The following is a 14,533-nucleotide window of genomic DNA, read 5'->3' as shown; positions in this document are numbered from 1 at the left end:
CACCTACCCAGGCCTATCATGAATAGCTTATACTTTATATTTCCCTTCCTCTTCCTCTTTTGTGTTGCCTATCACACTTGAGTTTCACAGAGTGTTAGGAGGATGGCATAATTCTTTCACGACAACAACAAAATTACCTAACAAAATTCTGCATTGTCACACTATGTTTATTTTTTTTTAAGTCCACAGTGTAATTCCATTCTCTTTTTATATCACTTGGCTAACCAAATAGGTCTAGAAGTTAGGGATGAAGGTGATTTTATGTTAAAAAGATTGCTTTTTTAATTTAAAAAGTCCACGTTTTAAATACTTTAAAAATATACATTAGGAAAGATACAGAGTGACATCAGCAAGATGGTAGAGTAGGAAATCCTAGGCCCTCCTTCCCCTATGAACACACTGATTCAGCAACGCTTCACAGACAGATTCCCTTTATGAGAAACCCAGAAACAGATTGAAAGATTCTTGCACCCTGGGTGAATGCAGAACCAGACTCAACAAAGCTGGTTGGAAGATTTGGGACACCCTCTTGCCAGGGACCCTGCCTCTGGCGCAGGGCCATATGATCAGGAAAAGGCCCCTAGCTTCTCTAAGGGAAGGGTATGGGAGGGTGGTTTGCATGTCCAGCACCCCAACTTTTCCAAGGAGTTTCTAACAACCAGCACAGCATAGCTGGCAGAGCCGAATGGAGATGGTGGTATGGGCTGGTAGATGCCATAGATCCTTCCCCCTGCCCACAGAGTGAGTGGATGAAAAATCCTACCTCCCAGCTTACCCCTGGGGAGAGAAAGAGATACATGCATCCAGTGCCCCAACTCCTCCACAGCTACACAAAGAACTTCCATCTGTCTTTCTAGTCTTAGAGCTCTGACAAGTAGGACATGGTCCAGCTGGCCAGAGGAGAACAAAGATAGTGGTTTGGACTAGCAGGTAACATAACTCCCCCTTCTCAGCACAGTGGATGAACAGAAACCACAGCTGCCTGCTTTTTCCTGGGAAGGGAAAGAGTTGGTAGAGTTCCTCAGAATCTCTGGCAGGGATGATTGGACTATAAGGCTAGTCCATGAAGACTGGGAGAAACGCCTGCTTTGTCTAATGTTGGACATAAAGAGTCAAGGAAAATGAAGAATCAGGCAAAGATGCTCCAAACAAAGGAAGAAAATAAATTTCCAGAAGCTGACCATAATGAAACAGAGCTATATGGTTTACCTGACAGATGTCAAAATAGCAGTCATAAAGATGCTCACCAAGGTCAAGAGAACAGTGCATGAACAAAGTAAGAATTTTATCAGAGATAGAAAATATTTAAAAGTACTAAAGAGAAATCATGGAACTGAAGAACACAGTAACTGAACTGAAAAATTTATTAGAGGGGTCCAACAGTAGACCAGACTAAGCAGAAAAAAGAATCTGGGAACTCAGCAGGTCATTGACCATCCATGACCACAGAACGCATGAGTCATTAGATCTATTTTGTTTTATTTTAAAGGGACTGACTGAATCCACATATAATTTGTTATCTCAGATTCACATTTGCCAAATCTGTATTATTGAAGGATTACCTTAATAATGTGAAACAAAATATATTAAAATGTGATACATTTTTTTTTGCCTATAAACTAGTAATAACTTAAAAAATTGTAATCCCCAATATTGACAGAGATGCAAGAAAACAAGCACTTTATCATCTCTAGTTTGAATGTAAATTATTAAAACCCTCTGGAAAGTAGTGTGAGACTAATATTAAAAACAAAATCAGGGTTCCTGGGTGGCTCAGTCCGTTGATCCTGATTTTGGCTCAGGCCATGATCCAAGGTTGTGGGATCAAGTCCTGCATTGGGCTGAGCATGAAGCCCACTTAAGATTATCTCTCCCTCTTCTGCCCCTCTCCCCTGCTTGTGCATGCTCTGTCCCTCCTTCCCTCCCTCAAATAAAAACTTTAAAAAATTTAAAAACTAAATCATAGCAGACCTTTGACCATATTTAGGCATTTATTTTAAGGAAATATTTCAGCATCTGTACAAAGACTCAACTGTAAAGATATTCATTATAGCATTGCTTATAGTAATAAAAGATACTCAAAACCAAGCCACTAAATTATAAATGATGTAATAGTCATGTAAGGTAAATATCATAAACTCATATAATAGTCAATAGCTATAAAATACATAAATGTGGGGAAACAGTCACAATATATTAGGTCAGAAATACAAGTTATAGAATAGTATTTCTGTTTATTTTATTTAAAAATTGAATAATTATATAAAGTTTTTAGGATAGGTTTTTGTTATTTCTTTTTAGCTGTTATTCAGATACAATTCACATACCATATAATTCACCCATTTAAAGTGTACATACAGTTAGGGGTGGTGAGTGACTCGGTTAAGCACCCAACTCTTGGTCTCAGCTCAGGTCTTGATATCAGGGTTTTGAGTTTAAGCCACATGTTGGGCTCTGTGCTGGGCGTGAAGCCTATTTATGAATAGATAGATAGATAGATAGATAGATAGATAGATAGATAGATAGTATAGTTAGATGCTGTTCGTATATTCAGTTGTGCAACCATTACCACAATAAATCTTAATATTTGCATTATTCCAAAAAGAAACCCTGCATCTCCTAGCCATCACCCTCCAGTCTTCCCTTCTCTACCCCCACCCCTACTAATCTACTTACTGTCTCCATAGATTTGCCTATTTTGGACATTTCTTATCAATGGAATCATATAATGTGTTGCCTTTTGTGACTGACTGCTTTCAGTTTATGTTGTCCAGATTAATTCATATTGTAGCATGTGTCAGTACTTCATTTCCTTTTGTTGCCAAGTAATAATTCCATTGTATGAGTGTATACCACATTTTATTTATTCATCACTTGATGTATACTTGGGTTATTTCCACTTTTTGGCTATGAATAGTGCTGTTAAGAACATTCATGTACAAGTTTTTGTGTAGATGTATGTTTTCATTCCTCTTGGATATATACTAAGGAGTGGAATTGGTGAATTACATGGTAACTCTATGTTTAACAATTTGAGGAATTTCCAGACCATTTGCCAATGCAACTGCGCTATTTTACATCTAGTTTTTCTACATGTATGAATCATGTATCATGACTTTTAAAACTTTATTGAACAGTTATGACTATTCTAAAAGATATACTTAAAGGTTGCAATATATTTGAACCTTAATCATTAAATGAATAAATTTTATTCTTTAAAACTTCTGTTTATGGCTTTGGGGGAAGGTTTATTGTTGTTATTTGTTTTCTTAACAAAAAAGGTAAGGAAGGAGCACCTGGCTGGCTCAGTCGGTAGAGCATGTGACTCTTAACCTTGGGGTTGTTAGTTTGAGCCCCACGTTGGGCTTGGAGTCTATTTAATTAAAAAAAACATGTTAGGGTAAAGAGTTTAATTTTTGTAAAGGTTTAAGTCAAAGAACAGAATATTAGTATTTTCATAGAAAATACTGATTTGACATATTTACCCCATGTATAACCTCACTAAAGCTATTTTCCTAACTCACCAAATTATTGTATTTTTTCCCATTAACAGACAATGCATGCTGTTAGACTGGTAGTTACGGTGATATCCCAAAGCCTTCACATTCTTTTTTTTTTAATTATTTTTTAATGTTTTTATTTATTTTTGAGAGAGAGCACAAGTGGGGAAGGTGCACAGAGAGAGGGAGACACAGAAACTGAAGCAGGCTCCAGGCTCTGAGCTGTCAGCACAGAGCCCTACGCAGGGCTCAAACTCAGAAACCACGAGATCATGACCTGAGCCGACGTTGGACACTTAACCGACTGAGCCACCCAGGCACCGCCCCAGCCTTCATGTTCTTTAAGAACGTATATGTGATAAATTATAATTGTGTAATTATTGCATCAGCAGCAGTGGCATCTAAGAGAGAATGTTAATTTTTTATAACAAAAATAGAGCAACATCAAGCAAAATACTGAAAATAATTATCCTTAATCTTACCACCTTATCGCAAGTACTATTTTAAACTTTGATATTTTCACTAGGTTTTATGCCCTTGAAATATATGAAATTTTCTAATGTTTAACTCCTTTACATATTTTGCTAAAGACTCACACCATGACTCCCTCCTTAAATCCTCATTTTTAATGTGTAGGTTTTGGCAAGAATTAAAACAGTACTAATTTCAAGTGTCCAAATTTTTTCCTAATGTTCATAGCATGGATTCTCTTTTAACAGATGGAAAATGGTTGATCACTACATTAGCCGTGTCCGTGGAAATCTCCAAATGTTAGAACAGCTGGACTTGATTGGGAAAACCAGTGAAATGGCTAGACTCTTTGGCATTCAGTTTTTACATGTACTCACAAGGGGTTCACAGGTAGGAAATCAGTTTTCCCTATATACCACGAAAGTTATGTGTGAGTGATAACTTGTGAGATGTTTGAGGTGATTTGATATTTTGAACTTTCTATGTGGTACGAACTAATATATAGCTGGTTAATCATATCTTGTAATTTATTTTCTGGAAAAGCTTTAATTTCACTTAACAGCTCCACTTTTTATTTTCTCTCCATACCAACTTTCTGGCCACTGCTAAGTTTTTTATGCTGTTCAAAAACTCAGTGGCTGTGTCCGTGAGAATATTTGTGCCTGAATAATGTCAGTGTCATCAGGGATGCCTTCAAAGACCCCTTAAAACTAGGGAAGCATCAAAGAAAGTCAGCCTCTCTTTTGTTTTATATTCCTAATTTCAACGTCTCCTATTTCCCAACAAATAAGGTTTGTTTTTTTTTTAAGTTTATTTATTTTGAGAGAGAGAGAGAGAAAATCTCAAGCAAGCTCTGTGCTGCCAGCACAGAGCCCAATGCAGGGCTCAAACTCACAAACCCATGAGGTCATGATCTAAGCTGAAATCCAGAGTCAAACACTTAACCGACTGAGCCACCCAGGCGCCCCACAAATAAGTTTAATATAAAAATAAAGAAGAGGATTTGGGAATCAATATAAGTGGCTGTATCACTTTTTTAAGAAGTTAAAAATAGGATCATAAAGTCATTTAATTCGTATCTTTTTAATTAATTTCCCAGGGATATGAGAGATTTCGTCAGATGCATCACCCAAAAGGATTTCATGCATTCATTCAACAAATATTGATTTAAATACTTTTAGTGTGTTAAATAAACACTGTGCTAGACATCAGGGATACTACATTAATTCACTTAGGTTCCTTAACCCCACAGAGCTCTAATTTGGCGTGTTTATTAATAAACAAGTATGTTTATGGGGCGCCTGACTGTCCGACTTCGGCTGAGGTCATGATCTCACAGCTTGTGAGTTTGAGCCCCGCATTGCGCTTTGCACTGACAGCTCAGAGCCTGGATGGAGCCTGCTTTGGATTTTGTATCTCTGTCTTTCTCTCTCTGCCCCTCCCCGATTCGCACTGTGTGTCTGTCTGTCTGTCTCTCTCTCTCTCTCTCTGTCTCTCTCAAAAATAAAATAAACATTAAAAACGTAAAATAAACATGTTTGTTTATTTAACTGTATTGCTTAATTTTTTAATTTATATCCCCCCACAAGTTTTTAATTTATATCCCTCCACAAGTTTTAAAAACAATTTGAAAAGGCAAAGATACCTTAAAACCACATGAGAACATTTCTGTGATCCATGCTGGTTCTTGTGAGTGCTTTCTTTTTCTAATACTCCAAACTATCTGTTTATTGGTGGATGTTATAAACAGTAATTGCTTGATTCAGTTTTGTGAGGGACCAGTATTAATCTGACTACTGTTCAGTTCTGGAATCCTTGTGTTTCCTTCCTTCTCGGAAAATTGGAGTAACTTGAGATTTATCCATCTCAAGTCTCCCGACTTTCACTCTCTAACTTTCTCAAATCTGTCAAAGACCACTGGCCAACTTTTCAAATGAAATTGTTAAACTATACAGTCTTTCCTGTATCTGTTTATTATTAAATAGATGTATTTAAATATAAGAAGAAATCTAATTGTGTCTCTTTCCAAAATTGACTTATAAGATATTTAATGTATTTTACAGTTTTTATATAAGTTATAGGAATACAAGAAAAGGATTTATGAATGCCTTCTCTGGCACCTGAAAGCTGACTAAGTAACCTATATTATATAACTGCATTGTAAGAAAGCAGCCTTCTTCTGAAGAGCAAAACATCCCCTTAAATAATTATCAGATGTTCAGAGACCAATATATTTTTATTTAAACTGTTTCTTCTTTTCTTCCTACTTCCACCTCTCTGCCTGCAGTACCGTGTGGAATCAATGATGTTGCGTATTGCTAAACCAATGAACTATATTCCTGTGACACCTAGTGTTCAGCAAAGATCCCAAATGAGAGCCCCTCAGTGTGTTCCCCTAATTATGGAGCCTGAATCCCGCTTCTACAGCAATTCTGTTCTCGTTTTGGATTTCCAGTCACTATATCCTTCGATTGTGATTGCATATAACTACTGCTTTTCCACCTGCCTTGGCCATGTGGAGAACTTGGGAAAGTAAGTTTTTTTTTTTCATATTTATAATTATGTTGTGCTTGTACTTCTTACTAAAATTAGACTTTTTTTGAGTGTCTCTTTGCATTTGAGACTGTCCTTTTGAGCAAGGTGGATGGGCTGTAGCATAGCTAATTCATTCTTTGTTGTTACCATACTAATTGACCTGGATTTGGGTAACTGTATGACTAATTCAGCATCATGAATGGATGATTCATATGAAGAAGATTATGAATAGATCAGTCTTGCAGCTCATTTGTTTCATTCTCTGTGTATATCTATGCATGCTCTCTCTCTTTTTTTTTTTTTTTTTGAGAGAGAAAGTGTGAGCAGGGGAGTGGCAGAGAGAGAGAGAGAGAGAGAGAGGAGAGAGAGAGAGAGAGAGAGAGAGAGAGAGACACTCTTAAGCAGGCTCCACACTTAGTGCAGAGCCCGACACGGGGCTGAATCTCACCACCACGAGATCACCACCACGAGATCACCACCTGAGCAAAAATCATGCTTAACTGACTGAGCCAGCCAGACGCCCCCTGTGGTCTCTTCAAATGAGAGTTAAATTTAATTTGTTGATATAAATCACTTTTCAGTGGAACAGTTTAAGGATTATGATCTTCTGTCTCCAGCTATCGCCTCTTCTTGACTTTTCTTAAAAATAGTCTATGATTTTTTTAAGTTAAATTGTTAAATGTTAGGTTTTATATATTCATGTCAACTGAATTGTATACTGAATGAGAATAACATTTTTAATACTCAAAGGAGTATGTATTTTTCTCATATAAGAAATAGTCTTCATTTATAATGATTATTGTATGTGTAAAACCAAGCATTGTAGTGTTAACCTAGAGTATACTCATTCCTTTCTAGAAAGCATTTGTGGAAATTATATTGGTAATCCTGTCTTTTTATTAAGAACAGAATTTGGAAAAGTTATTTATAATCTTTTTATTTAAGGCTTAAAATTTTTCTTTAAGGAACTTAGTGTAAGGTGATCATATGTTGAGTTGAAATCTGGTATTTCAATATAGATTACCCATAAATTTTAGGATAATGCCATTTAAGAAATGTTTCTTTTAATAATTTGTGAAAATTTGAAGAACTGCTATTTGGTAATTAAATAACGATATTGCTAAGTAAATAAATTCATGCTTAGATATTTGAAAATGAATTTCTAATGGAATCAGATTCCTAAAATTGTCTAGTATCACTATTCTATGATTTGAGAAGTATTTGCTTAATGTTTTCTTTCTTAATAGGTATGATGAGTTCAAATTTGGCTGTACCTCTCTAAGAGTACCTCCAGATTTACTTTACCAAATTAGGCATGATATCACAGTGTCCCCCAATGGAATAGCTTTTGTCAAGGTAATACTCTCTTATAAGTGAAAGGTATCAACTGTGGCTTAACCTTTGGAGAGCTAATGGTTTAGATGCTGTTGGCATATAATACAAAGAAAAAAGCCCAAGTCTGCTTGAATATCTTATCTTAAAAAGTAAAGATTATAGGAATTTTCTAAGAAATTATTTTTAAAAACCAGTTGTCTTATTTTGCATGAATTTAGATTTAAAGTCTTTTGTTAGATTTTAGTTTTTAATAAAATACTGAAAGAAATGTGCATATGTGCCTTCTGACCTCTATTAGAATCTGAGACTAGCTAATTGATGATCACAACAATGTTAAAAGATTTAAATTGCTCTAATATGTAAATTCTAATTGCCCTACAGTATTTTAAAGTAAGACTGCCTTAGAAATGATACTCTAATATATTTATTGATTGCATTTTTAAGATACCCAAACCAGTAATAGGATCTCTTTTCTTCTAGCCCTAATCTCCCCATAAAAGAGACAAAGAAGAGCCTCATAAATGAATAAATTAAAGACAAATAGAGGAGAGATTCTAGGAGAAGAGTATATTGCCTCTTTTATGCCAACTTCATTCCTTTTTTGTTCTATTTCCTTAGCAGTGAGTCTGTATTAGAATCACGGTACAGTAGGGTGGTTGATGGTAGCATGGACCCCACAAGCCCTCAGATTCATTCTGGTGTACTTAGCAAAAGTAGCATCATTTTCTACCAGTAAGAGGATGCTGTGTTTAAAGAGTACCTAAATATTAGCTATTTAGATAGGAGGAAGATTCTCACCAGAGACTGACATACTCCTCTTTGAAAAATATTACCTCTTTAACATAACATATATTACATCTTAACAAAAACATTGTGACTGCTTCATAAGGTACACAGAATGAATTAGAGGTTAGAATATGTTTTCGTTGTCACATATGTAGCAGCTTGTTATATATGATCTCCCTTTAACAGCATTTTTAAAACTTGCATCTACATTTTGACCCAATATGTAAAGCTTAATAAAACTAAGATTTTTTAATATTCAGGAGTGTGATTATCCTATACCTAAGGTTTTAATTGTTCAGTCCGACATGCATTACCTTGCACGTGTCTGTGAATCATCTTCAAAGTTAATACTGTTTTGTGGTTTTCATTCCTACTGGAGTTCTCATAAATTCTCCCTAGTCTTGATTAATACAAATGATTTTTTTTTTTTGGCATCAACAAATTTTATCACCTCACTATTCATCCCCTCTTCCAGATTGCTAATAAATATAGGCCGGAGGGGATGGCTTAGTGGTCTAAGCATCAGATTTGAAATACCTAGAGTCCCTGGAACTGCAGGTTTGAATGTCAGCAGAGTCAACCCAGCTCATCATTCTTCCAAGGTAGATAAATGGAGTTCCATGCAGATTACTGTGTGGGGTCATTAGGATGAGATCTTTAAAAACTGAGGTTTGTTATGAGTGATACAAATCCCGTGTGTCTTTCTGAAAGAGTGGGGGTTTGGATCAAAGTTTTGGACAAAATTTCCCTCTGAACTTGTTGTATGATCTCTTATGCGCTAGCTTGACATCCTCCTTTCTGGAGGTCTCTGAACTCACATAATAGTGCTACATTAGATTTATAAACATTATAGGAACTTTTAGGAAAAAAGTGCTCTTCAAAAGAAGGAAAATGTGATGATTTTGTATTGATGGCCACTGGCCCTGTGGCCACTCAATTGTTAGTATGTTTCAGTTCATGACAGTTGGCCATTGTTATACTTTGTACTTCCTTCTTAATTATCTAAATCTATAACTATTAAGGGATTTTAAATATTCTTTTTTCTTTACAATAGCCTTCAGTAAGAAAGGGTGTGCTACCAAGAATGCTTGAAGAAATTTTGAAGACTAGACTCATGGTAAAGCAGTCCATGAAGGCTTACAAGCAGGACAGAGCCCTTTCACGAATGCTTGATGCACGTCAGCTAGGACTTAAGCTTATAGCAAATGTCACATTTGGCTATACAGCTGCAAATTTTTCTGGGAGAATGCCATGCATTGAGGTAAGTCATAGAAATCTGTAGTTTTTTCAAGATACTAAAGCAGCATTAAGTGAATATCTGTTCATTAAAGTATTTTGTTTTATTTTAAAACTTTAAAGATTTTCATTTCTGTGACATAAGATCAGCTTTTCTCAAACTGGAACTTGTATACATAAAAAAATCTTCTGAGTTTTGGGCTTTTCTCTATGAGATCTCTTTATCATACATCTATTTCTACATAGCTCGATGAGCATACTGTAGCAAACTATTATCATGAGATTTTAGCGCTGCATTTATAGCAGTGTTTACAACAACCTTGGTACTAAATAATTCCTTTTAATGTGTTGACAAATCTGATGTTAGGTTGGCTTCTCCGAATGTCAGAATGACCAAACATTCCATGTTTACTAATATACCAATAGATGTAAAACAAAACCTTTCTTTTGCCGAGGTAGTTGCAATTGAAAGATACTTTTCATAGAATAAGGCTAATTTCTTGCTACTCACTAAATTAGGGTGTAAATTTAACATGAATACAATATAGTGTGACAGAGTAATGCAATAACTTACTAGTGATTGATAAAAGAACAGAGTAGTATTATTTTATTGGTGCTCTTTTTATGCCAGATGAAAGCTAGAACATTGCAGTATACCATGTTAGTAGTTCAGGAAGGGAAAAGCAGTGGAAGGATAAAGTCCCACATAGCCCACAATAGGCAGAATAAACTTCAAAAACTTGTGCAGGGGACTTTCAATTTCAGGTCCAGCATATAAGAAACTCAGAGGAGCCACTCTCTCCCCACAAGTAAAAAGCTGAACGTACTAAAAAATCAACCATTCTGAGATCTGTCAGAAGTGAGGTCACAGGGCAAAGCACTACCCCCAAAATTGAAAAGACCCAACAGGTAAATACAAAGAAGCACAGCTCACAAGAGCAGAAACCTCTGCAGGAACCAGTGCTTGAGGTAGGGAAACATCAACTGATGAATTGCTGGAAGTTCAGTGTGGACAAATCTGAGAGACTAAGACTCCAAGGGACCTAGTCATCAGGGCCCCCACACTTTTGTGATTTTTACCTCTAGGAGCTCAACCAAGTTCTCACAAGTTTTCTCTCACACAAGAAAAATTCCCTTGTGCTTCTGACACGGAGAGAGGAAAGGAACCATTTTGAAATACACCAGAGCATCCTGTTCTTAACAAGGTCTGCCTTCAGGAGAAACTTTAACTGGAGCCTAACCTGCTAGCGTTCTGTCAGAGCCTAACTGACCTGAGAGAAGGGAAATACCCAGCTCCGAGTGCTCTGGCCTTCCATGTGGAGGAAGGGAAATACTCCAGCCTCTTCTAGCCATCCTGTCCCACCAAAGGTGGGGAAAAAGACTGAGAAGCACATGTAAAGTACATAGTCCAGAGGTACAGTTTCACTGAAAGACTAAGTCTTACTCCTAGAACTATAGAAGACTTCCCCTCCCCCCGCACAGATTACCACCGTATTACTAAAGTCCTATTTCTAGCAATTCCTTTTTACTTGATACTTCATGTCTAGCTGTCAAAAAAAAAAAAATTACAAGACATATCTAAAGTAAAAGACAGAGTTTGAAGAGACAGAGCAAGCATCAGAACCAAACTTAGATGTGGCAGAGATGTTGGAATTATTAGACTGCAAATTTAAAACAACTATGATTAAGGTGCAAAGAGCTCTAATGGATAAAGTACACAGCATGCAAGAACAGATGGGCAATGTAAGCAGAGAGATGCAGATTCTAAGAAAGAACAAAAAAGAAATGCTAAAGATGAAAAACACTTGAACAGAAATGAAGAATGCCTTTGATGGGCTTATTAGCAGACTAGACATGGCTGAAAAAAGAATCTCTGAATTTGAAGAAATCTCAACCCAAACTGCTAAAACTGAGAAGCAATGAGAAAACAGACTAAAAAAAAAAAGAACAGAATATTCTAAAACTGGGACAACTACAGAAGTTATAACATACGTGTAGTAGGGATTCCAGAAGGAGAAGAAAGAAAGGAAGGAACAGAAAAATATTTCAAACAATAGTGACTGACAATGTCCCCCAAATTAGTGTCAGACACCAAACCACAGATCCAGGAAGTTCAAAGAACACCAAACAGTGCAAAAAAATAAACCTAGGGATATCATTTTCAGACTACAGAAAATCAGTAAAAAATGTTAGATCCTGAAAGAAGATGGGGGTCAGGGATAACTTACCTATGCAGAAACAAAGATAAGAATTACATCCAGCTTTTCCTCTGAAACCATGCAAGCAAGAAGAGAATGGAGTGAAATATTTAAAGTGTTGAGAGGAGAAAGTACTCCAACCTGGAATTCTGTACCCTGAAAAATTACTGTTCAGAAGCAAAGGAGAAATGAAGACTTTCTCAGACAAACAAAAATTGAGGGAATTTGTGGCAGCAGAACTGCCTTGCAAGAAATGTTGTAAGAAGCTCTTTAGAAAGAAGGAAAATAATATAGGTCAGAAACTCAGATCTACATAAAGAACAAAAGATCCTCAGAGAAGGAATAAGTGAAGGTAAAGTAAAATAAATACTTTTATTTCTCTTATTCCCTTTTTCTTTTTTTTTTAAGCTTATTTGAGAGAGAGAAGGGTAGGGGCAGAGAGAGAAGGAAAGGGAGAATCCCAAACAGGCTCCACACTGTCAGTGCAGAGCCCGACATGGGGCTTGATCTCACAAACTGTAAGATCATGACCTCAACCAAAAAAAAGAGTTGGACATTCAGCCGGCTGAGGCACCCCTGTTTTTCTTATTTTTAATTGATCTAACAGATAACAATTTGTTCAAAATGATAATAGCAACAATGAATTGGATTAGGTATATATATATGCATATGCTTATGTATAAGTAAAATGAGTGACAGAAATGACATAAAGGCTGGAAGTAATTAGAATTATTTCATCATTATGAAGTACTTGCCCTGCTGTGAAGTGGTATAGTGGTATATTGAAAGTAAATGTATTCTTGCAAAATCTAAGGCAACCACTTTTACAAAAAATAAAAAGAAATATGATTGATGTGTAAGAAAAGAGAAAAATGGAATCCTATCAAATAGAACCACAAGAGGAAGAAAAAGAGAAGAAAACAAAAATAGGAACAAAAAACAAGGGCAACAAACGGGAAAAAATAAGCAAAATCAGTAAGAATGTAGTTGAACTCAGCAGGACAACCAAATGAATATAGTGGGCATTTATATATAGACTGCTTCATTCAACACCGGAAAATGCATTCTTCTCAAGCTTGCATGGAACATGCACCAAGATGGATCTCATTCTGGGTCATAAAACACACCTTAACAAATTTGAAAGAATATGAATCGTATAATGTCTGCTCTCAAATCATGTTGCAGTTGATAGGCTAGATGTCAATAACAGAAAGACAGCTGGAAAATCCCCAAATGCCTAGAGACATTCTAAAAGAAATTTTTAAATATTTTGAACTAAATGAAAACACAATTATCACAATTGGTGGAAATCAGCAAAAGCAGGCGTAGAGTGAAATTTTTATAATATTGAATCCATTATTAGAAAAAAAAAAGAGAAAGATCTAAAACTAATCCTCTAAGCTTCCACCTTAGGAAACTAGAAAATAAATTGAAAGTGAACTGAAAAAAAGTAATAATAAAAATTAGAAATCAGTGGAATTAAAAACAAATTGAGAAAAATCAAAGAACCCAAAAGCTAGGTTTTCTTAAAGAATAATAAAATCAATAAGCCTTTAGCCAGCCTAAGAAAAAAAAAGAAAGAAGACACAAATTACTAATATTAGAAATAAAAGAGAAGACATCACTTCAGGCCCCATAGGACATTAAGAAGATAATAAAAGAATACTATATACACAAATTTGATAACCTAGATGAAATGAACCAATTATTTAAAGGACATAATCTGCCAAAACTCACACAGGAAGAAATAGCCTGAATAGGCTTTATCTATTAAAGAAATTGAATCAGTAATTAATAACCTCCAAAATAGAAGGCACCAGGCCCAGATGGGTTCCCTGGTAAGTAAATTCTACCAAACATTTATGGAAAAAACTATACCAATTCTCTACAATCTCTTTCAAAAAATACAAGCAGAGGAAATACTTTCTAAATCATTCTGTGAGGCCAGCATAATTGTAATACCAAAACCAGGAAAAGACATTACAAGAAACTACACACCAATCTCTCTTATGAACATATGCAAAAATTTTCAACAAATATTAGCAATTCAAATCCAACAATATATAAAAGCAATTACACACCACAACCAAGTGGGATTTATCCCAGGCATGCAAGGCTGGTTTAACCTTTGAAAATCAATTAGTGAGATCCATCACATCACATGCAGGGAAAAGCCACATGATCTTAACAATAGATGCAGAAAGAGCATTTGACAGAATCCAATATCCATTCATCATAAAAAGCCCTCTGTAAACTAGGAAGAGGGGAACTTTCTCAGCTTCATAAAGAATATCTACAAAAAAACCTACAGCTAATACCATACTTAGCTATGAAAAACTTGAAGCTTCCCTACTAAGATCAGGTACAAGGCAAGGATGACCCCTCTCACCACTGCTTTTCAACATCATAGAAGAACTGGAAGTTCTAGCTAATGCAGTTAAGACAAGTAAAGGGCATAAAAAATACACAGAT

General features: G+C 35.7%; 1 protein-coding gene across 2 annotated transcripts in view; it reads left to right on the top strand.

The window, feature by feature from the left end:
• The window catches only part of REV3L (REV3 like, DNA directed polymerase zeta catalytic subunit), a 176,077-nt gene that overhangs the window by 138,987 nt on the left and 22,557 nt on the right, over nucleotides 1-14,533 (top strand). For both annotated transcript variants that reach the window (XM_086707602.1, XM_086707603.1), the window contains 4 exons: nucleotides 4,220-4,361; nucleotides 6,259-6,503; nucleotides 7,754-7,862; nucleotides 9,682-9,888. In XM_086707602.1, coding sequence (XP_086563728.1) covers nucleotides 4,220-4,361; nucleotides 6,259-6,503; nucleotides 7,754-7,862; nucleotides 9,682-9,888 — 703 coding nt within the window. The remainder of the gene's footprint in view (nucleotides 1-4,219; nucleotides 4,362-6,258; nucleotides 6,504-7,753; nucleotides 7,863-9,681; nucleotides 9,889-14,533) is intronic.

The sequence above is a fragment of the Puma concolor genome, chromosome B2 (genome assembly GCF_028749965.1).
Source record: "Puma concolor isolate L17-30 chromosome B2, mPumCon1.1.hap2, whole genome shotgun sequence".
NCBI lineage: Eukaryota > Metazoa > Chordata > Mammalia > Carnivora > Felidae > Puma > Puma concolor.
This window is presented reverse-complemented; position numbering and strand designations above follow the sequence as displayed.